Raw genomic sequence first — 23,866 nt, forward strand, 5'->3', positions numbered from 1 at the left:
TGACCAAAACCATTTAAATTTATGACGGTCAATTTAGATTGCATATCAGAGTTTACGAAAGTAAAAACTGCTCAAATACTTGCATTAACTATCACTACAGAAATTGTTTTGTCTAAAAATAGCTAAAAAGTTGCACATCCATCTCTAGTTTTTGTTTTCTTACCTTAATCAATTACTAATTAAATATTGGTTTTATTTACATGGACAACATAGTACAAGGAGTAATAAATAACTAAGGTTATTGGGAGCACTGCCCCCAGCTGATGCTATAACATACTAGTGGGATGACGGAAACAGTCTTCTATATCTGGTTCTCCATCGCAAGGCGTCTTTTCTTGTGCTGCACAACCATTGTTGAGGCAACAAGGCCTCCAGCCCCAGACGTCAGCCACGCCTCCAGTTGACAATGAGCTTTCTGCCCCGAATGGAGCAGGCCTCGCTCAAGAGTGTCGAGGCGGAGAATTCTTCCCGGCTCCGCTTCCATATTCTGTGCCCAGTCTGTCACCTGGCGCAGGCGCTCTCGAAATGTCTGTGGAAAGACAAACTTTTCTAAGCACAGATCTGAAATTAATCCACTTAAGAAATGTTGATAACATAAGATGTATCAAATCTGTTCAAAAGAGATGTGCTCTCTTTATAGACAACAACTTTGAACATTTAAGGAAATTATCAACTGAAATCTTATCAGGATATGTCAAATATTTGTGTAATGTTTTTCCGTGCATTTTTTCACTTCAGATATAGATGTTCCAAAGGTTTTTGCTCGTGTGTTAAACCATGAACAATGAAACTTTCAGATGAATCCTCCTCCTGAGCAAACAGCATGGATGCATGCATGCATGCACACCAGCAGGGTTACATTCTCTGGGTGACAGCAGTGTTTAACACTGCAGCTCTACTGAGGCAAGTGGAGGGAGAGTTGGGGAGGAATTGCTGGAGCCTGACAAGGGGAGGCAGCGGGTGAATGGGATAGGAATGTGGCACCAGTGAGCTTGTTCTGACTACTCGTGGGGAGTTTGTACAGTGCACAATAATGTGGGAGATAAAACAGTAATAGCGAGACTGCAGAGGGGAGGGCGTGGGAACAGAATGGGAGAGATTACAGTTCACGAGCAGGGTTGGAGGTGGTGCAGGGGAAGGAGCTAGTGGAGTGGAGATTGAGGCCAAGAGGATTGCAGGATTTAACGACGTGTTAAGTGAACTATGTACAAATGTCGACTGACATTATTGGTACATCAGAGCACCATTTAAATAATTTGACAATTTGGAGGCTTCCTTTACCAGGATACAAATTAGCTGGCTGTTTTTCAAGGTGTTCTTTGTGGAGTGGGTGAGTTACCACATTGTATTTAAAAAATGGTATTACATTTCAGTCTGTGGACTTATCACAGCACAGCACTGAACAGGTATTTGAATGGTGTGCAGGGGGAGTTGAATTTAGTGAAACTAAACTTCTAATTGTTATTTATAGGTCCCCCAACTCAGATTTGAGAGCATTTCTGCTCACACTAGAGAGGGTTCTTGGTTCACTTTATAGGATGTACCAAAAATTAGTTATATGTGGTGACTTCAATATTAATTTTGTATGTGATTGTGCAAGAGAAAGGATGTTGGAAGATCTCCTAAATTCATAAGATCTGATGCAGACTGTCTTTTTTCCAACTAGGATGCAGGGGAATAGTAGCTCAGCCATAGACAATATTTTTATTCAGTCTTCATTACTAGATGGGCATTCTGTTAGTAAAAGGGTGAATGGCCTTTCAGACCATGATGCACAAATTTTAATACTGAAAGGTTTTTGCACTCAGGCAAATGTTGTATATAATTACAATCTATGTGAAAAAGCTTGTCCAATGGCAAGAGAGATTTTTTTTAAACCTCATTAAGGAACAAGAAAGGTAGGATTTTTACAGTGCCGACAACATAGATGACAAACATAATTCTTTCCTTAACACATTTCTCATGCTCTTTGTAAGTTGGTTTCCATTAGAACAGTCTAAATAGGCTACCACCAGTAAAAGACAGCCGGTGGCTGAGTACTGGGGTAAGGATATCATGTAGAAAAAAGTGGGAATTACATCAAAAGGTTAGAAAGTCACAATCAAGGTACAGTGCCCATTATAAACAGTACTGTAGGGCACCTAAAAATGTTGTTCGGAAAGCAAAGAGTAAGTGACACGCAAATAGAATAGCTAATTCACAGGATAGAACTAAAACATATAGTCCGTTGTGAAGGAAGTGTCTAGTCAGCAGCACAAGGTCGATGATATAAAGTCAGTTCATAGTAAAAATGTTTCTGTTACTGGTAAGTCAGATACATGTACAGTATTTAGCAATCACTTCCTGAGCACTGCTGATGTACAGTATTTAGCAATCACTTCCTGAGCACTGCTGATGAATTAAATAAAAACTTAGTTTCGACAGGGAATCATACAACTTTCTTGGAAAATGCCTTTCCGAGAGTGATATCTGAAATACTTCTCTGTGAAACAATGGAAAATCCAGGATGGATAGCATCTCCACTATATGGTGAGTAGCAATTTTCATTCTCATAATATTGATACTCCTCTGTGATACTAACAAGGGGGAGGTTGAATCAATAATTAAATCACTGGAAACTAAGGACTCTCATGGATATGCTGGAGTACCTAGCAGAATACTAAAGTACGTACTGTGCTGCACATGTTAGCTATGTATGTCGTTTTTCCTTTAAGAATGGTCCATTTCCTGAATGATGAAGAGTACTCAGTGGTAGAGTCCCTTCAAAAAAGGTATAATGTAAACAATTTTAGACCTATTTCTATGCCATCTTTGTTTGCTAACGGTATTGAAAAGGCTATGGTATTTAAGGATAATTGATCAATTTATTTCACATAATTTGCTAAAAAATGTACAGTTTGTTTTAGAATTGGTTTAACAACTGAAAATGGTATACACTCTTTTCTCCGCGAGGTACTGGATGGATTAAACAAAAGGTTTTGAACACTATGCATCTTTTTTGATTTGACTAAGGCATTTGATTGTGTTGATCACAAAATATTGATCCAAAATTGGACATTATAGAATACAGGGAGGAGCTCACAATTAGTTCACCTCGTACATTAATAACAGGCACCAAAAGGTCACTCCCCACAGTGCTGAGAAGAATGACTATGGTGCAGGTGATTCTAAAATGTTTCTTTTTGTTGATGACACTAGATTGATAGTAAAGGATGTCGAGTGCAATGTTGGCACTGTTCCAAACGGTGCAGTTCAAGCCACAAGTTCAAGGCTTCTCGAAAATAATAAACTAACACTAAATTGCAGTAAGACTCAGTTTGTATAGTTTCTAACACACAATTCAACAAAACCTGACATGAAATGATAATTAAATGGACACCCTAGCTGCAAACAGGCATTGATGTACTTCATTAGGGACATGTTCAAAATGTGTGCCCCGACCGGGACTCGAACCCGGGATCTCCTGCTTACATGGCAGACGCTCTATCCATCTGAGCCACCGAGGGCACAGAGGATAGCGCGACTGCAGGGACTTATCCCTTGCACGCTCCCCATGAGACCCACATTCCCAACATGTCCACACCACTACATGATGGGCAAACATCTCTTAGGTGTCTCGAATGTAGTGGTGTGGACATTTTGGGAATGTGGGTCTCACAGGGAGCGTGCAAGGGATAAGTCCCTGCAGTCGCACTATCCTCTGTGCCCTCGGTGGCTCAGATGGATAAAGCGTCTGCCATGTAAGCAGGAGATCCTGGGTTCGAGTCCCGGTAGGGGCACACATTTTCAACATGTTCCTAATGAAATACATCAACGCCTGTTTGCAGCTAGGGTGTCCATTTAATTATCATTTCATTTCTAGCAAAGCTGCATGGTCATCTATGGTAACTGTTCTTTCGGGAACAGATACTATTGTCATGTATAGTTAAAACCTGACATTTTAATTTTACAGAATGGCATATGATTAGTAAAACTGAACAGTTCAAACTTCTAGTTGTTCAGATAGACAGTAAGCTATCATGGAAAGCCCATGTTGACAATCTTGTTCAAAGACTTAATGCTGCCACTTTTACCATTCGAACGGTATCTGAAATAAGTGATATTCAACACTAAAAGTAGTCTACTTTGCTTATTTTCATTCGCTTATAAGGTATGGTATTATATTTTGGGTAATACTTCCTATTCTCAAGGATATTTTTGGCTCAGAAGTGGGCGGTTTGGGCAACAAGTGTTGTAAGTTCACAAACCTCTTGTCGACCCCTGACATTGGGCTTTCAATATATATATTCTTTTGTGTCAGTTTTTGATATTTGAAGATTGTGCAGAACATTTTGACCTTTCATGGGAAAAAACTTTTAGTACAGGTCTCCGCAGACTTCCCAGTTAGATTACACGGTATTCCTCTCTAAACTTGACACTTTGGCTAGGCTCAGTTGTTAAGAAATACATGAGGTTCATTTTGTGTGGGGTAGAAGGGGCACTAGCCTGGAATGCAGTAATAGTTGCAGGTTGCCTATCTGACAGCTTCCAGAAGCAACAAAAATAAAGCAGACTGTTAGCATGAACCCTTTTTCACTGTTAACAAATCACAAGTACACTGAAATACATCATCCTAACTATGTACAAAGAAAAATGAAACTGTATGAAAACAAACAAAATCTTTCCCACTTCCGGCCTGTATTGGCTCTACTACTGCCATATGGATGGCACCAGAGGCCAGAAGTGCCAAAATGATTATACCTCAAGCTTTCTTATTTTTTCTTTCTTTTTTTTAAAATCTGTCAAGATGGCATTAATGTTCACAGGCAATGATTGGTAAAATTTAATGTGGAACATTAAAAGATATGTCATATTTTTAGCCATGAAAAGTCTCTCAAAGTACAAGTGGTATATACTATGGCCTATAGTAAGCACTAAAATTTCTTCAGCTATTAAAATATTTACATTGGATCAACAGGAAATTGAAAAGCAGAAACTATAATGAAGAATCTACAACCTAAAATGCATCCTATCACTTTGACTTCAATTATACTTTCTTAAGATATACACTGCGATGTTGAATTAAAGCCTCTGTCATCTTACTATACTACCCAGGACTATACAGACATCATACAATAAGACAATCATCTGCAACTGGTGAAATATTTCCTTTAAGCAAGAGTGCTAAAATATAGATAGTAGTTGCTGAGGGTAGCAAACAGATGTAATAACATAAGATGATGTACAGATGCTCGTGTTGAATCCATGAGCATTAGAAGTAGCATTCACTTCCACAGATCATACAACATACGCCATTCTACTAAGTTGATTAAAAGTTAAAAAGTTTGTTTCATTAATGTATAATTATTTTATCATTTGCTGCATGTTTTCTGGTTATATTAAAATGGGATCATTCACATTTTGAAAAATAAAGCTTGTATATACACTACTGGCAATTAAAATTGCTACACTAAGAAGAAATGCAGATGATAAACGGGTATTCATTGGACAAATATATTATACTAGAACTGACATGTGATTACATTTTCACGCAATTTGGGTGAATAGATCCTGAGAAATCAGTACCCAGAACAACCACCTCTGGCCGTAATAACGGCCTTGATATGCCTGGGCATTGAGTCGAACAGAGCTTGCATGATGTGTACAGGTACAGCTGCCCATGCAGCTTCAACACGATACCACAGTTCATCAAGAGGAGTGACTGGCGTATTGTGACGAGCCAGTTGCTCGGCCACCACTGACCAGACGTTTTTAATTGGTGAGAGATATGGAGAATGTGCTGACCAGGGCAGCAATCCAACATTTTCTGTATCCAGAAAGGCCCGTATAGGACCTGCAACATGCGGTCGTGAATTATCCTGCTGAAGTGTACAGTTTCGCAGGGATCAAATGAAGGGTACAGCCATGGGCCATAACACATCTGAAATGAACGTCCACTGTTCAAAGCGCCATCAATGCGAGCAAGAGGTGTCCAAGACGTGTAATCAATGGCACCCCATACCATCACGCTGGGTGATACACCAGCATGGCGCTGACAAATACATGCTTCCAATGTGTGTTCACTGTGATGTCGCCAAACACGAATGCGACCATCATGGTGCTGTAAACAGAACCTGCATTCATCCGAAAAAATGACGTTTTGCCATTCGTGCACCCAGGTTCGTCGTTGAGTACACCATCGGACGCGCTCCTGTCTGTCATGAAGCGTCACGGGTACAGTCCATGCTGCTGCAAATGTTGTCGAACTGTTGGTGCACTGCAAATGTTGTCGAACTGTTGGTGCAGATTTTTGTTCTCTTGCAAACGTCCCCCCATCTGTTGACTCAGGGATCGAGACGAGGCTGCACGATCCGTTACGGCCATGCGGATAAGATGCCTGTCATCTTGACTGCTAGTGATGCGAGGCCATTGGGATAAAGCACACCGTTCCGTATTACCCTCCTGAACCCACCGATTCCATGTTCTGTTAACAGCCATTGGATCTTGACCCACGCGAGCACCAATGTCGCGATACGATAAACCGCAATCGTGATAGCCTACAATCCGACCTTTATCAAAGTCGGAAATGTGATGGTACGCATTTCTCCTTACACAAGGTATCACAACAACGTTTCACCAGGCAACTGCTGTTTGTGTATGAGAAATCGGTTGGAAATTTTCCTCATGTCAGCATGTTGTGTGAATGCTCTGAAACGCTAATCATTTGCATATCACAGCATCTTCTTCCTGTTGGTTAAATTTCGCATCTGTAGAACGTCGTCATCTTCGTGGTGTAGCAATTTTAATGGGCAGTAGCGTATTACGCTGAGCTAATAATTTCTTATGTACAAGTGCCCACAATCATTTTGTGGAACACTTACTATGCCTCTACTGCTTGTGATAACATTTTGTTTTGGTACAGATGATCTGAAGACAGTCTTGAAAGGGATAATTATACTGTTAAAAAAGTACAGTTATATGCCAACACTAACTCTGTCCAGGATTGGATGCACAGAACATTTATCTTGTTGGTGTGATGTGAATCTATCTTGTAGCGATTATTAACATTACATTACAATGGCATTTCATTTTTACTGCCCAGAAGAGACTCAATGGAAGAACTATTACAATTACTGATCTGAACAACAGCCAAGATGAGGCCCTTGCCAACTCCAACTGTACTACCTGGTCTAAATCCACACTTCTCTATTCATCCCTTCGCCCCCAGTATCTCCCGTGTCTTTTTCAGTCTTCCTTCTTCCCCTTTTCTACTTACATCTTACATTATTACCCAACTATCTCCTACCTACACCCACAGGTTTCACTTTTCATTTTTTATTTCATGTTGTTGTTGTGGTCTTCAGTCTAGAGACTGGTTTGATGCAGCTCTCCATGCTACTCTATCCTGTGCGAGGTTCTTCACCTCCCAGTACCTACGGCAACCTACATCCTTCTAAATCTGTTTAGTGTATTCATCTCTTTGTCTCCCTCTACGATTTTTACCCTCCACGCTGCCCTCTAATACTAAATTGGTGATCCCTTGATGCCTCAGAATATGTCCTACCAACCGATCCCTTCTTCTAGTCAAGTTGTGCCCCAAATTTCTCTTCTCTCCAATTCTATGCAATACCTCCTCATTAGTTATGTGATCTACCCACCTAATCTTCAGCTTTCGTCTGCAGCACCACATTTCGAAAGCTTCTATTCTCTTCATGTTTAAACTATTTATCGTCCACGTTTCACTTCCATACATGGCTACACTCCATACAAATACTTTCAGAAACGACTTCCTGACACTTAAATCTATAATCGATGTTAAATTTCTCTTCTTCAGAAACACTTTCCTTGCCATTGCCAGTCTACATTTTATATCCTCTCTACTTTGACCGTCATCAGTTATTTTGCTCCCCAAAAGGCAAAACTCATTTACTACGTTAAGCGTCTCATTTCCTAATCTAATTCCCACGGCATCACTCGATTTAAAATTCAACTACATTCCATTATCCTCGTTTTGATTTTGTTGATGTTTATCTTACATCCTCCTTTCAAGACACTGTCCATTCTGTTCAGCTACTATTCCAGGTCCTTTGCTGTCTCTGACAGAATTACAATGTCATCGGCGAACCTCACAGTTTTTGTTACTTCTCCATGGATTGTAATTCCTACTCCGATTTTTTTTGTTTTTTTTTTTGTTTCCTTTACTGCTTGATCAATATACAGATTGATTAACATCGGGGAGAGGCTACAACCCTGTCTCACTCCCTTCCCAACCACTGCTTCCCTGTCGTGTCCCTCAACTCTTATAACTGCGATCTTCTTTCTGTACAAATTGTAAATAGCCTTTCACTCCCTGTATTTAACCCCTGCCACCTTCAGAATTTGAAGGAGTATTCCAGTCAACATTGTCAAAAGCTTTCCCCAAGTCTACAAATGCCTTTCCTTAATTTATTTTCTAAGATAAGTCGAAGGGTCAGTGTTTGTTCCAACATTTCTACAGAATCCAAACTGATCTTCCCTGAGGTTGGCTTCTACCATTTTTTCCATTCGTCTGTAAAGAAGTCGTGCTAGTATTTTGCAGCTGTGGCTTATTAAACTGATAGTTTGGTAATTTTCACATCTGTCAACACCTGCTTTCTTTGGGATAGGAATTATTATATTCTTCTTGAAGTCTGAGGGTATTTCGCCTGTCTCATACATCTTGGTCAATAGATGGTAGAATTTTGTTAGGCCTGCCTCTCCCATGGCTGTCAGTAGTTCTAATGGAATGTTGTCTACTCTTTCAGTGCTCTGTCAAACTCTTCACGCAGTATCATATCTCTTATTTCAACTTTGTCTACATTCTCTTCCATTTCTCTAATATTGTCCTGAAGTACATCGTCCTTGTATAGACCTATATACTCCTTCCACCTTTCTGCTTTCCCTTCTTTGCTTAGAACTGGGTTTCCATCTGAGCTCTTTATGTTCATACAAGTGGTTATCTTATCTCCAAAGGTGTCTCTAATTTTCCTGTAGGCAATATCTATATTACCCCTAGTGAGATAAGCCTCTACATCCTTACATTTGTCCTCTAGCCATCCCTGTTTAGCCATTTTGCACTTCCTGTCGATCTCATTTTTGAGACATTTGTATTCCTTTTTGCCTGCTTCATTTACTGCATTTTTATATTTTCTCCTTTCATCAATTAAATTCAATATTTCTTCTGTTACCCAAGGATTTCTAGCAGCCCTCGTATTTTTACCTACTTGATCCTCTGCTGCCTTCACTACTTCATCCCTCAAAGCTACCCACTCTTCTTCTACTGTATTTCTTTCCCCCATTCCTGTCAATTGTTCCTTTATGCCCTCCCTGAATCTTTGTACAACCTCTGGTTCTTTCAGTTTATCCAGGTTCCATCTCAAATTCCAACCTTTTTACATTTCTTCAGTTTTAATCTACAGTTCATAACCAATAGATTGTGGTCAGAGTCCACATCTGCCCTGGAAATGTCTTACAATTTAAAACCTGGTTCCTGAATCTCTGTCTTACCATTATATAGTCTATCTGAGACCTTCCAGTATCTCCAGGCTTCTTCCATGTATACAACCTTCTTATATGATTCTTGAAACAAGTGTTAGCTATGATTAAGTTATGCTCTGTGCATAATTCTACCAGGCGGCTTCCTCTTTCATTCCTTACTCCCATTCCATACTCACCTACTATGTTTCCTTCTCTTACTTTTCCTACTATTGAGTTCCAGTCACCCATGCTTATTAAATTTTCATCTTCCTTCACTATCTGAATAATTTCTTTTATCTCATCATACATTTCATCAATATCTTCATCATCTGCAGAGCTAGTTGGCATATAAACTTGTACTACTGTGGTAGGTGTGGGCTTCAAATCTATCTTGGCCACAATAATGTGTTCACTATGCTGTTTGTAGTAGCTTACCTGCATTCCTATTTTCCTATTTATTATTAAACCTACTCCTGCATTACCCCTATTTGATTTTGTATTTATAACCCTGTATTCACCTGACCAGAAGTCTTGTTCCTCCTGCCACTGAACTCCACTAATTCCCACTGTAACTTTAACATATCCATTTCCTTTTTTAAATTTTCTAACCTACCTGCCCGATTAAGGGATGTGACATTGCACTCTCTGATCCGTAAAATGTGTTTTCTTTCTCCTGATAACAATGTCCTCCTGAGTAGTCCCCACCCGGAGATCTGAATGTGGGACTATTTTACCTCCGGAATATTTTACCCAAGAGGACGCCATCATCATTTAACTATACTGTAAAGCTGCATGCCCTCGGGAAAAATGACGGCTGTAGTTTCCCCATGCTTTCAGCCGTTCGCAGTACCAGCACAGCAAGGCTGTTTTAGTTAGTGTTCAAAGGCCAGATCATCCAATCATCCAGACTGTTGCCCCTGCAACTACTGAGAAGGCTGCTGCCCCTCTTTTACACCTCTGTTGTGGTTGCACCTACGGTATGGCTATCTGTATCGCTGAGGCACACAAGCCTCCCCACCAACAGCAAGGTCCATGGTTCTTTTTCTTCACATATTTCTATTTTCTACATTTTATTTCCAAATCCTTCCAATTTTATCTTTTGTTTCAATTTAAACTTTTTCATTCCTTTTGTGGGATCTAAACAATTTAACCACTGTCACATCAAATTCTATTTATGTACCTGATAATCTACCTGATTCAAGTTGCTCAGTGATTCTTTTTTCTTTTCACCAATGGTGCTTTTAACTCCCCGTCAATCCATACTTTCTCCCTTCTTCTGATGGAAGATTTTATTCAACAGTGGATATTTAAGACACAAAAATATCTTTCAGAGAATTTTGAAAATGGTGTACCTTTACAAGAATTTCCCTGATCTCTGGACCCTCACGGTGCCCCAGAAGTGATATGTAGATGCCAAACTCGTAAAAATATGCACCAAACTTGTAGAGATCTACTACACAAGAATCTGCTTTGAGAATTTCCCTGAAACAAAATATTATGACAGTTACAAACAACACAAGACAGAGCAGACTACAAGTAACAAGAATGAACCAACACATTCAAGTCATAACATAGTGCTAGTTCGATAATAGTGCTACATAGTAATATCTGGAGAACTATGTGATACTTTTCTAATGGGCTGTTGTGAAAGACAGCAAACACAACCACTATGTAATCAGTTGCTGGTAAATTTTAAACGGAAGTATCAGTTAACTTAGGATACTCCCACAAAAGCTCAGGTAGCATTTTAACAAAACTTGAACATTTATTCACAGTTTACAAAGTTCCAGAACTAATAACCACATTAACAAAAGTTCGCACTTCTCATGTTTTTATGTGAAGTACCAACTAAATAGAATTCCCTTGCTGATTGGATAGTGGAGGTTCAGCTGTCTCAGCATAAAGGCTCTCCATGAGGCTGGTGTAAAAAGCTCTAGATGCTAAATGCAATCCACGGTGGTTGACAGAGTCTACCAAAGAATAGATGGCTGTTCAGAAGAGTAAACTATGCTTCCAAAGTCCAATTCAAGCACACTAAGGTGCGACACACGTGGAGGAAGACTACTCTGTTCGCTCCCTAGGAGGGACTACTCAGAACACAGACTGTTGAGGGATCGCACACTGCGAGCCAAAAGATATGAAATGTGGGAAGACCAGCACAGTTTTCTGTCAAACGTAAGTCCCAAGAATTTGGCAATGTCAGCGAACGGAAGGTAGACAGGGCCTAGATGTAGGGATGGCGGATAAAACTCTGTATGACACCAAAAATTTAAATAGATAGATTAAATTTAAATAGATGGTCTTGCTGGGAGAAAATCTGAAGCCAGTTTCGCTGTTCCATGAGTGGAAGCAATCGAGAGATCCTTGAAGATGATGTTCAAGAAGGCTGGTCCATTGAGAGCTGTAGTAGATTGTAAAATCATCGACAAAGAGGAAGCCAGAGACATTGGGAACGAGATAATCGATAATTGGATTTATGACCATGGCAAACAATACAACACTTAGCACGAAGCCCTGGGGCATCTCATTCTCTTGGGTTAAAGTACGGGAGAGAGTAGTGGTCATCCACACCTTAAATGCTTAAATGAGCGCTCTGTCATAAATTCAAGGATGAAAAGGGATAGCCGATCTCAAAAGTCCCAAGAGAACAGTGTGCTGAAGATGTCTGTCCTCCAACAGGTATAGTATGCCCTCTCCAGACCAAGCATTATAGCTACCGTTTGGCATTTCCTGAGAAAACTGTTTATCATGTCAGTGGAGAGAGCAACAAGATGATCAACTGTGGAACAATGCTTTCGGAGACCACATTTGGCAGGTGTTAAAAGGTTTCGGGACTCCAGCCACCAGCCTAAACAGCACTTCACCATACACTCCAAAACCTTACATACACTACTCATGAGAGGGTGCGATAGCTAGAGGGGAGATGTTTATCTCTGTCCAGGTTTCGGAACAGGAATGAAGACAGCATCCCGCCATCTTCTGAGAAAGGTACTGTGGGTCCAAATTCGATTATGAAGACGAAGGAGGTAACACAGACTACGGTACGATAAATGAAGCAACATTTGGCTGTTGATGCTGTCTCGTCCTGGAGCAGAAGATGGAGAGTGTGTGTTGGAGTTCCTGCTTAGAAAAAAATGGTACTACAGCTTTCGCAATTTTAAGATGAGAAAGCAAGAGGTTGCACTTCCGCTGCTCATTTCCTCGGGAGAAAGGCTGGTGGTTAATTTGAAGAGCTCAAAATCTCAGCAAAGTACTGACCCAATGAGTTAGAAATTGCGACCGGGTTCACTTAAGTATCTCGCACGACTGTTAACCCAGAGGTCAGGGAGAAACTAGACATGCCGGATAACTGTTGAATTCAACTCCAAACTACAGATGAGGGAGTGAAGGTGTTAAAGGAGCTCGTAAAGAAGTCCCAGCTTGCCTTCACCCTATTGCAGATGATGAAACGGCATCGTGCACGTAACTGCTTATAGTGGGAACAGTTGGCCAAACGCGAACAGTTGGCGAAAAACGCAAAGAGCACACCTCCTCTCATGTATTGTGTCATGGTATGCCTCATTTCACCAAGGAACTGGGGGGGGGGGGGGGGCACCAGGTCAAAGGGGAGGTACAAGGTAGTGAATGTTCTGCAACTGTAAGGATAACTTCCGTAACATGAGTGATATGATCGTCGATGCTAAGAAACTGATGGATCAAATGCTGCTATAGAGGAGAAAAGTGCCCAAACGGCTTGAAACTACCAGTGTCTTCGGTGCATAGATGGCAGTTGTATCAGCAAGAGCAAACCATTCAAAGTGCCGAGCTAGCTGAACAGTACCAACTGAAAGGTCCAAATGAGAGTAGGTTGACGTGGAGGCATACAAAAAAGTAGGTTACCCTGTGTTGAGGCAAACAAGATCCGCTTGGTGGAAGAGATCGATCAATAGGGAGCCTCTTAGACGAGGACATGGAGATCCTCAAAGCAGGTAGTGGGCGTTCAAGTCCCCAACCAACAAATAGGGGGGTGGGAGCTGACCAAGGAGATGAAGGAGATGGGCTCTTGCCATTGGTGTGGGCGATGGAATGTAAATGGTACAGAGAGGTGTATCCAAAAAGGAAAAGACGTACAGTGGCAGCTTGGGAGGAACTGTTGAAGAGGCTTGGGTGATAATGGGTAATATCATGAAGAAGAATCATAATCCCCCAAGTGCTGGAGTGGCATCAACAGAGGGGAGAGCAAACCAGACTGACTGGAAATGAGGGAAGACAAAGCGATCATGCGGACATAGCTTTGTTTCCTACAAACAGAAGACGACTGGGATCCTAAGAGGGTCAACAATTCATCCCGATTGGAGTGAATTCCGCAGATATTCCAATGAATAGACACAGGGTAGCCAGAAAAGGGAAAATACCACCATGGTTGCCATCAACTCAACGACTGCTGAGAGTTGGCAGCCGATGGCATGGAAAGGCATTCAGCCAAAGGCAGAAGATCCTGATCCATAGATTGTTTGGGGATAGCTCCTGCCGCCAGAAATCGGCCGGTTAATCGGCCGCCAGCGGTGCGTCTCGGCGACACGGAAGACGGCCGAGGGCGGCTACCGCTGGGTGGCACTGTAGAAGACACGTGTCGTGGTGGAGAAGGAGAGGAACTTTCTTATGAGCCTTCTTGGAAGCAGGACATTGAGATAGAAGAGGAGCTGATGGATGTGAGGCCTAGGTACGTAAAAAATCTTGACAATAGGTGCTTTTTTGGAAGTTCGGGCGTCCAATTTTGAGGTCTGTGATTTAGCAAAAGCTGATGAAGGTTGAGCCTTAGAGTGAGCTGGTGATAGTGGGGTGGTTGAATGGGCGATCTCTGAGATGGCCGATATGATGACCGCGGCACTGAAGTTGAGATAGCAAGTCTGTGTGGCTACCTCCTTAGTAGAGCGAGGAAAGGCAGGGACAGTATCTATATTTACCCACTGGGAGCATAGTGGGCTTTCTACTGGCAAATAACTTACCTTTTCCTTCACGCTGATTTCCTGAATAATGCGTTCATCTCTAAAAATAGGGGAATATCTAGAGGAAGCAGCATGGTCGCCCATACAGTTGAAGCAACAAGTAGATGGAGGTGGGCAATTACTCTCATGGGTATCCCTCCTACAGGTAACGCATTTGGCCATATTGGAACATGACTGGCTGGTATGATTAAACAACTGATATCGATAGAAACATGTAGGGTTGGGGTTGTAAGGTCGAACTGAAATTCTCTCATATCCCACTTTAATGTTTGATGAAAGCTGAACTCTGTCAAACGTCAAGAAGTGAGTGCGGATCGCTACCAATTCCTTTTCAACCCTTTTCACGACTCTACGCACGGCCGGTACGCCCTGATCGGAAAGGTAGTGTTGAATGTCCTCATTGGATAAGCCATCAAGCGATCTTACATAAACCACGCCCCGCGATGAATTTCAGGTATGGTGCACTTCCACCCAGGCACAGAAGGTGTGTAGCAGTGTAGTTCGAAGCAATTTATGTTCGTGGAGTGCACCGTCTGTTTCTAACTACAAGGTGCCATTTCTTAACCAGGAACGAGACTTTACAAGACCTAAAGTTGTCTTTCAACATCGTTCTGAATAATGAAAGATTTGACTGTGAAGAAGTCTTGACCTTCATCAGATCGAGAAACAACTAGGAACTTTGGCACTGATAGAAGAATTGTCCACGGCTGAGACTCATCTAGCTCTCTCTTGTGGGCAGAAATTGTAGAATTCGAAGAAACCATTGTGAAAGTATCCACCATGATTACTGGCATCTCCGGCTGTGCTTTCCTTCCAAGTGGGGACCCTCCCTGAGGGCACTCCCGCCTTAGGTCACATCTCCCAAGAAATGGCACTTTCGGGAGGTACTAGCTCGGGTAATCATCGCTCCCTGGACGTGGCCTTTACCAAGGGGTACGTACGTGTCCTACTTCTCTACCTGAGGCGGGGAATTACACGTTACCCCATCACCTGGTTACGCATGGGAACATGTGGGTTAGCCTTCAGGCATGCACAGGGAGGAAAGAACGAGAAAGGGAGGAACAAAGAAAAGGAAATAAGAGAAGAATTGTCAAATGACGCAGTGGAGAAGAAGGTAAAGAAAAGAGTCAAGGAAAAGAGGACAAAGTAAGGATAGATGCTTTCCAGTAGAGAGATGAAAGAAGAGAAACCACGTCTTACAGTCACAAGTATCCATCTCTGGCCGCAAGCACAAAAAATATTCCCGAAGAGAGGAAGATGGGGAAGGGAGAAAGGATTGGGGACAGAGGGATGTGGAATGGGAAGATATGCAGCCCGGAAAGGAATGAGAGCTACACTAGCTTGGGGCCCCGTGCTCGCCACGCATGTATCCACTAAAGAGTTTTGGACCCCATGAGGGGCTGAGGGAATGTAGCTGTCATTTACAAGTACAATGTTTTCGTCTTCAGGTCATTTACGAGTGAAAATTTATTTTCTTGGGTATTACTTGCATTAAGCAACTAAGTACAGGGTTATTCTAAGTGATGAACCCATTTTCAAAAGTTCGTATTTATACAAGTACAAATCCAAAATGAGCAAGTTTTATACTAATGAAAAGAGGAAGTTTTGTCATTATGTTTGATATAAATTTAATAATTAGAAATGTGATAAATTTTATAAGTGTTCAATGCAGCCACCATTGGCTGCACGGCAAACATTGATGCTGTAGCCAAACTTGCCTCAAACACACAAAAGTGTATCTGCTGTTACTGAGTGCATGGCAGCACGGCTGCAGATCATTAAACAGCTTCCTTCACATAACCCATAAGACATAATCGCAGGGTGTGAGATCAGGAGATCTCAGTGGCCAGAAGTGCAGAGACAAGTACTAAAGACCCCTGCGACCAATGCAGTGCTGAGGAAGGGAGTCATTCAAAACGCCTCGTTCATCACGGTGCCAATGGGGTGGAGCTCCAGCCTGTTGGAAAATGAAGACCTGGGAATCTTCCATAACTTGAAGGAACAGCCATTGTTCTAACATGTCCAGGTATGTTATTCCCATTTTAATTCTTTCGGCAAAGAAAAATGGTCCATAAACCTCTGTACGGTATACGGCACAGAACTTGTTGATCTCTGGTAAATCTCTTTAGTGTTGAAATGGCGAATGTGCATTTTCAAAACCCCATCGCGAACATTGTGCTTGTTGACTTTTCGACTAAGGTAGAACGTCGCTAAAAATTTCAAGCTGTAGGAATGCATCATCCTCCATCATTGGTAACACATAACCGCAAAATGTGAGATGCTTTTCTTTCTCATTGGGGCTGAGAGCCTGCACAAGCTGTAAGTGGTAGAGCTTGTACAGCAAATGCTGTCTCAGAACTTTCCATACAGTTGGTTGGGGTATTTCAAGTTCTTGACTGGCTCTATTGGGACTGCGCACAAAACTTTCTGGAATCTGTCGGACATCATCCTCTGACACATGCGGAAGGCCTGTGCTTCCACCTTTGCACACACTCTCAGTCTGTTTAAATTGCTTAAACCAATGACCAGTCACCATCTCAGTCACAACCACCAGTGAAACAGAATGAAAGCCCTAATGCCATGCGAACTCTACTTGCTGTTTCTGAAACCATCACTAACCACTCAGCAAAAACTTTGAAACTTTCTCTTTTCATTGGTATAAAGCTTGTTCATTTTGGATCTGTACTTGATTGCATACGAATTTTTGAAAATGGGTTCATCATTTAGAACAACCCTGTAAATTGTGCTTCATTAAATAATACTGACGATAAAAGTTTTTTTTTTTAAACAACTTGTGGATCTAAATTAATAGGGACGAAGTGCTGAGCAGTTAGCAATGATTTATTGGGAAAAGTACAAATTCCAAACTTAAGGTGACAGGCTGTATACCACAATTACAAGCTTTGTATGAACAAAACCATGTAACTTTTTGGCGAAGCACCTAATTTGTCTTCTGAACAAAAACTTGAAAATATTCCATACATTAAATCATGAAGTAGGATCATCAGTAGATATTAAAGTGGTTCCAGCAGGAGTTGATCATATCTCAGAAACTGTCAGTACCAGGATTAAACTGTTTGTTTTCGACAAACCAACACTTTTTAGTTCCTTATGACAGATTCTTTACAGTGGAATGAAAATGAAGATTTCACCAATGATCTGCACCCAGTATGCTGTTACAGCTTCTCCACTGACAACATAATACTTTTATACTGGCATGTCTATCTCTCGTAACGTCTAGTCGTCAATTCTGCATTACGTGGGGGTGGGGCAGATACGTTTGGTCAGCCATACTGAGACTGGTTTCAGTTACCGTGTGTTAGTTGTAACAATAATGATTTCCAAAATATAAAAGTTAATTAAAACAAGTAAAAATATTTACATGTTCAGTAAACTAAATAAAGAGGCAGTAGTGTCATATATCTCAAACAGGAACTCAAAACTTTTGCTTTTTGGCAGGAGTGTGTATATCAACTGCGACTCAAATGTAAAAGAGTAGTTGATTATGCACTGGATCAATTTGTATAGAGTGTTTATAAATAAATGGTGCAGTTTTAAAAATTAATACTAAATCAATTTATTATTTTATACGAGCAAACCTGACAGTACAAGCAGCAGCGACTGTCCAAGGTTTTCATAGACCACGCACTGTTCGCTTGTCATGCTTACTACGTAATCGTTTCCGAGACGGCATTGCGACAGGAAATGGTACTGTGTGTGTTCCGTTTAGAGATGTCCAGATCTGTGGTTACAGTGCAACATGAGTTTCATGCATGGTTTAGGAAGGACCCACGCCCAGAATAACAAAGGTAGGTGACACCAACAGTTCATAGGAACCAGATGCCTTTGTATGTGGAAGAGTCCTCCTTGACCTCATGTGTCAGATGCAAATGTTGAAAGGGTGCATGAGGCATTTTACCACACTCCTCGCAAGTCACTTAGTAAAGCAAACTGGGATTAGTGCATACCCTTACACCAGCAGACAAAGTGAAAAGGAATGACTTTCTTGAAGGACTGCAGTTCAAATGGAGGATGCTGGTTTTGTGTAAAGATTCATCTGCTGCAATGAAGCCACTTCCTGTGTAAGTCACATGATGAACACACATAATGTCCATAGCTGGAAAGAGAACAAGCACATGCACTGGTAGAACATCCCTGTGACTTTCGACAAATGATCGTTTTCCGTTCAGTGTCACACAAGAAAGTGCCCATTTATCTATGGACAACAAATAGTGATGGGTACCTCACTTTGAGACACATTGGAAACCTGGCTGTTACCTGAGCCAGACACTAGTTATGAAGATTACATTTTGCAACTGGCAGTGCTCCACCCCAATTTCAGAGGAATGTACAAGAATTTCTCAATCGTGTTCGCCACCGATGCTGGATTGGATGTACTGCAGCAGCAGACAACAACCTTCTCCCCTGGTCACCCCATTTGCCAGATTTAATACCCTGAGATTTCTTCCAATTGGAGCTTGAGAAAGTTTACATGCTGCCAATGCCCGTATCCCTTCAGGAAGTGTGTGTCTGGATAAATCACGCACTGCACACCACAATGGATAATATGCTACACTGAATATGAGAAGGGTTTGATTACTATGTAGATGTGTGACAGAGGATGAACATATTGAAGGACAGGTGCCACTGCTTATGCTGTAAGATTTGTCTATATAAAGTACTAAATTAAATTATTTTTAGTTTTTAAAACCACACTGTTCATGTATAAACATCCTGTATATGGTGGAACAGATCATGATGGGAGGGACTCTTCATGATGTTTTTCTTTCGTATTCATTAGTGTTCTGACTGGTGAATGCAGCCCTCCCACCCTTTCCCATAAATTCCTCTCATGGCAACCTCTTCATCTTCGAGAAGCATGTGCACCCTACATCCACAATTATTAGTTGGATATATTCCAATCTCTGTCTTCCCCATCAGTTTTTACCTTCTACAGCTTACCCTAGCACCATGGAAGTTATTCCCTGTCATGTTAACACATCCCATCATCCTGTACCTTCTTCTTGTCAGTATTCTCCATATGTTGAAAAGAACATATGGAGAATCTCCAGTTCCATAGATAACCACCTCATTTTTTATCTTACCACTCCACATAATTTTCAAAATGTTTCGATTCTCTTGTATTTGAGCTTTCCCAAAGTCCACATTTTACTACCAGACAGTGCTCTGCTCCAAACGCACATTTTTAGAAATTTTTTGCTACTAGTAAACCTTCTTTGATCAGCAATGCCCTCTTTGCCTCTGTTTTCTCTGTCCCCCTTGCTTTGTCTATCATGTGTTAGTTTCTTCCAAAGTAGCAGGATACCGGTCTTTTTACAAAACATTATTGAGAAAAATCTAACAATAGAAACTCCAGGTAGGAATATGAACAATATTAGGAAAAGGGATAGATTTCTACGCACTATAGAGACGACACACTGAGTTGCAGTTAGGCGCAACAAAAAGAGTATTACACATTTAATTTTCAGTAAAAGCCTTTTTCAGAAAAGAAAACACACACACACACACACACACACACACACACACACACACACACACACACACACGTGCAAGGAAGCACACGCCAAAGCCAAACATACTCCAGCTGACTGCAGTAAGATTCTACCGATGCTAACGTACATTTAATGTGGGACCACAACGACAACGTAAGTGAAACTAGCACTCATACGGAAGTGTAAATAGAGTTATTTTTTATTTGCTCCATTTGCGAGTGGAACAGGAATGAGAATGACTAGCAGTGGTACAAGGTACCCTCGGCCACGCACTATACGGTGGCTTATGGAGTATGTATGTACAAACATAAGTAATTATTAGACTTCATTCCATTTAACAGGTCCTGCAAACCTTCCTCTCTTTCACTTAGGACAGCAACAAGATCAGCAAAACTTACGATTGATAGCTTACACCTTGAATTTTAATCTCACATTTCTTTCATTTCCGCCACTGTATAGATTGAACGGCAATGGCGAAAGACTGCTTCCCTCCATTACAAGTGTTTCAATCTGAGTGCTAGAATCTGAGCATTCCATTCTTAACATTCCCTCTTGGTTCTTATAGATATTGTGCATTGTCCATCTTTCCCTATAGCTTATTCCTATTTTTCTCAAAATTATGAACATCTTGCACCACTTTACATTGTTAATCTTGTTTTACAGGTTGACAAATCATGTTAATGTTTCTTAATTTTCTTTCACAGTCTTTCTTCTATCATTAAGCCCAATGTCGGAACTGCATTTCCAGTGTCTTTACTGATCATCACCCAACAGACGCTCAATTTTCTTTTCCATTCTTCTGTGTATTATTCTTGTCACCAACTTGGATGCATAAGCTGTTAAATTGATTGTGAGATAGTTATCACACTTATCTGTCATTGCTATCTTCAGGATTGTGTTGATATTTTCAGCAAGTCTGATACTAATCTCCAGTTTCATAGATTCTGCACACCAACTTGAGTAGTCATTTGGTTCCCAGTTCCTCCAATGATTTTAGAAATTCTGAAGGAATGTTATCTACTTCGTCCCTCTTATTTGATCACAATTCTTCCACATCTCTGTTGAACTCTGACTCTAATATCGGATCCCCTAAGTCTTCTATATTGATTCCCCATTCCTTCTTCTATCATGTCATCATACTTTAGCATCATTCTCACAATGAGCTAGATACTTTTAAATTGCTATAAAGTGACCCCAAAGTCATGTTTGGGTTGCTTATTAGGCTTGCTGGAAGCAATCATACTTGTACAGTAATTGAATTGTGTACCTGAGTAATTGAAATATGAAGAAAAGAGACTGAAAAGGTGTGTTTGTACCAAAGGTCAATCATGACACAGCTGCTTAAATGTAAATGCACAGTAATCAATTAACTCAAATGAACAAGCAAAATTAAGTTCAACTGTAAGGATACTGAGAGTAGAAGTCATTGATGACACTCACTCCAACATAAGAAAAAACATGTCTGCAACAACAACATTGGATGGCATATACACTACTTTTTCAAAGCAAATATGACCATTATTCCAAAATAGGCAGCAAAGTTAGGTTACTGGCAGCACTGGATTTTTGACCGCAGAGCCATTCCGACTGTTTGTAATTTTATAATTATTTCTATGCATGCCAGAACTGAGATTTTTTCCTCGTTTTTCAATTCTTATCATAAACTGAAACTAGCAAAAAAATTGTGATGAGAGACAGCTGTACCATTTACAATGTGTGTTCAATCATCGATCATAATAGTGGCTCATATTTTGCTATTACTTTGCTTAGATCATTATTACTAATTGTTGCTATCACCACAATCATTTGACTCTTTTTGCTGAGTATTAATAAAGGTTAATAAATAATCACAATTCAATTTACACTGAGCTATCTCCTTCCTACAACACACAACCCATTTTTGATTTAAAAGACACCTAACTTATAACTTCAACCTGCATTACACTTTATAACGAATGTTGCTATCCAAGAAAACAGGGCATACTGCTGTACCCCATTCTCATCATGTAAATGTTAATGAACTAGGAATGCAACAACTGTGTTCCCACCACATGCGATTCCTTCAGCAGGATACCTGCCTGAGAACCAAAGAAATCATCCTTAAAACATAGGACTGAACCAGGGGATTTGAGATAATTTTAATTTGTTTCTGGAATTTATTCTAACCAGCACAACACTGTGTGTATCTGAATAAACTGTGTCATACCTGTATGCTTCCTTATACACTTTTGGAATGTCCACTGATACAATCTTCTGTCTTTGATGGCCAAGGGCACGTGCCAGCCAATAAGGTAGCTCCATATTAGTACCAGCATTAATATGCTCACTTTCGGAACCCTGATCGAGGAAACCTAGTAAATAAAAAAAATTTGATTATTTTGTTGCATTAATTACTGTTTTTTTCGTGATAAGTGTAGTCCAGACTGGAAACATCTCATCAGACTCATTTCACTTTTATGAGTAATATATTTCAGGTGGTTATGTAGCTGTTGCTATGGTCTGTCTCAAGATGGGTTTATTCAGCTCTCCACATGAGGCAATTAACACTTATTATAGTGCTTCAGCAATACATGTCTTCTTCATATGCACTGAGTGTAGTATCCAATTATCTGCTTATTATAACAGTTACAACCCACAGTTCAACATGGAGATTACTGATTATCTTGTTCAACCGCAGTAAAGTTGTTTGGAAGCAATTCTTTTCTGTAACAATATAGTTGTACATATGAATTAACAAGCATATTAGTTGATTACCTCTCAGTAATAGGATGACATTTCTCCCATAATATGCGGCAATATGTAATTCTCAAGCAATCACGGGTTGGTTTCGGTAAATTTTAATCGAAAGATGTAGTTGCAACATTTATAGTTATGCCAACGATAATGTTTACTCATAAAAGGAAACAGCGTCTGGTGCAAAAATTTCGCAATCTGCAGTATACCTAGGGAAAAAACTAAATATTATAAGGACACAACCAGCTTCCACGCAAAATCCATATAATCTGAAAGCGAACTGGGTAGTGTTATTTAAAGCCAAACACACATTTTATAAGGTCACAACCTGAATGAGATTTCTTTTTTTTTTTTTTTTAATGCTATATGCCGTTCTGCTGTTCATTTAGCGTTATCGGACCAGTTTGTGTATTACAACGACAGGAAAGTCGGATAATGGCACATAAAAATCGTACCCTTTATACAGACCACTTACCTAAGCGCAACACTTGCACTTCGAATTTACATGGAACACGTTCCTGTGTTGCCATTATATCATCTATCGAAAAATAATCCGGGAAGAAGCTTCTTTCGAAAAACATTTTTTCCAACAGCTGACAGATTCACCCTATCAAAGAATAACAACAAACAAAAGTGACAGAGATTTTCCCGCCACTTTCAAGTTTCAAAGTATTTCGCACAGATAATCGTTCGGCTTCAGCGATATTACCACAGCTTGGGATCGACATTTAGAAACCAAATGTGTGGTGATGTAGATTAAGGGCCCAGGTATCACACACTGCAGCCATTCACTCTTGTGGGCCCTCGTTTGGGAGTAACTGACGAGAAAAATTTCGGAATTTTGCGTGATGGTCAACAGCGTAAAAAGACGCATTACATAATCCATCTGTAGGTGTAATGGCTAGGATAATATCTCCAAGCTCCACAGGCAAGGGGGAGGTTACAAGTGATACGCAAAGGGGAATCAGCCAGGTGAATGGAATGTAGTCTGGAGTTCGTTGGAAATTTCCTATTCACAAAATAATACCCTAATTACCGCACTTTTGTTGGTAAATGCAGGTGGTGTATATTCCTCCAGATGTCATGCCAAGAGTGACTGACGTATTTTTGTTCTATGATGTTCTTGGTCTGAAAGTTCATTAAGTGTTGGTATATTTT

At 40.6% G+C, this 23,866-nt stretch overlaps 1 protein-coding gene and 1 non-coding gene across 2 annotated transcripts; both read right to left on the minus strand.

Annotated features, from left to right (window-relative positions):
* LOC126272525 (DNA replication complex GINS protein PSF3) lies at positions 1 to 23,425 on the minus strand. The gene is made up of 4 exons (XM_049975441.1): positions 23,184 to 23,425; positions 22,182 to 22,326; positions 10,827 to 10,956; positions 1 to 529 (listed from the first exon to the last, which is right to left on the minus strand). The coding sequence occupies exons 1-4, from the start codon at positions 23,287 to 23,289 to the stop codon at positions 302 to 304; spliced, it is 609 nt and encodes a 202-aa protein (XP_049831398.1). The 5' UTR covers positions 23,290 to 23,425; the 3' UTR covers positions 1 to 301.
* On the minus strand, positions 3,433 to 3,507 carry Trnat-ugu (transfer RNA threonine (anticodon UGU)). The gene has a single exon. It is a non-coding gene; the product is annotated as a tRNA-Thr (tRNA).
* Positions 23,426 to 23,866: the final 441 nt, after the last annotated feature.

The sequence above is a fragment of the Schistocerca gregaria genome, chromosome 5 (genome assembly GCF_023897955.1).
Source record: "Schistocerca gregaria isolate iqSchGreg1 chromosome 5, iqSchGreg1.2, whole genome shotgun sequence".
NCBI classification, from domain to species: domain Eukaryota; kingdom Metazoa; phylum Arthropoda; class Insecta; order Orthoptera; family Acrididae; genus Schistocerca; species Schistocerca gregaria.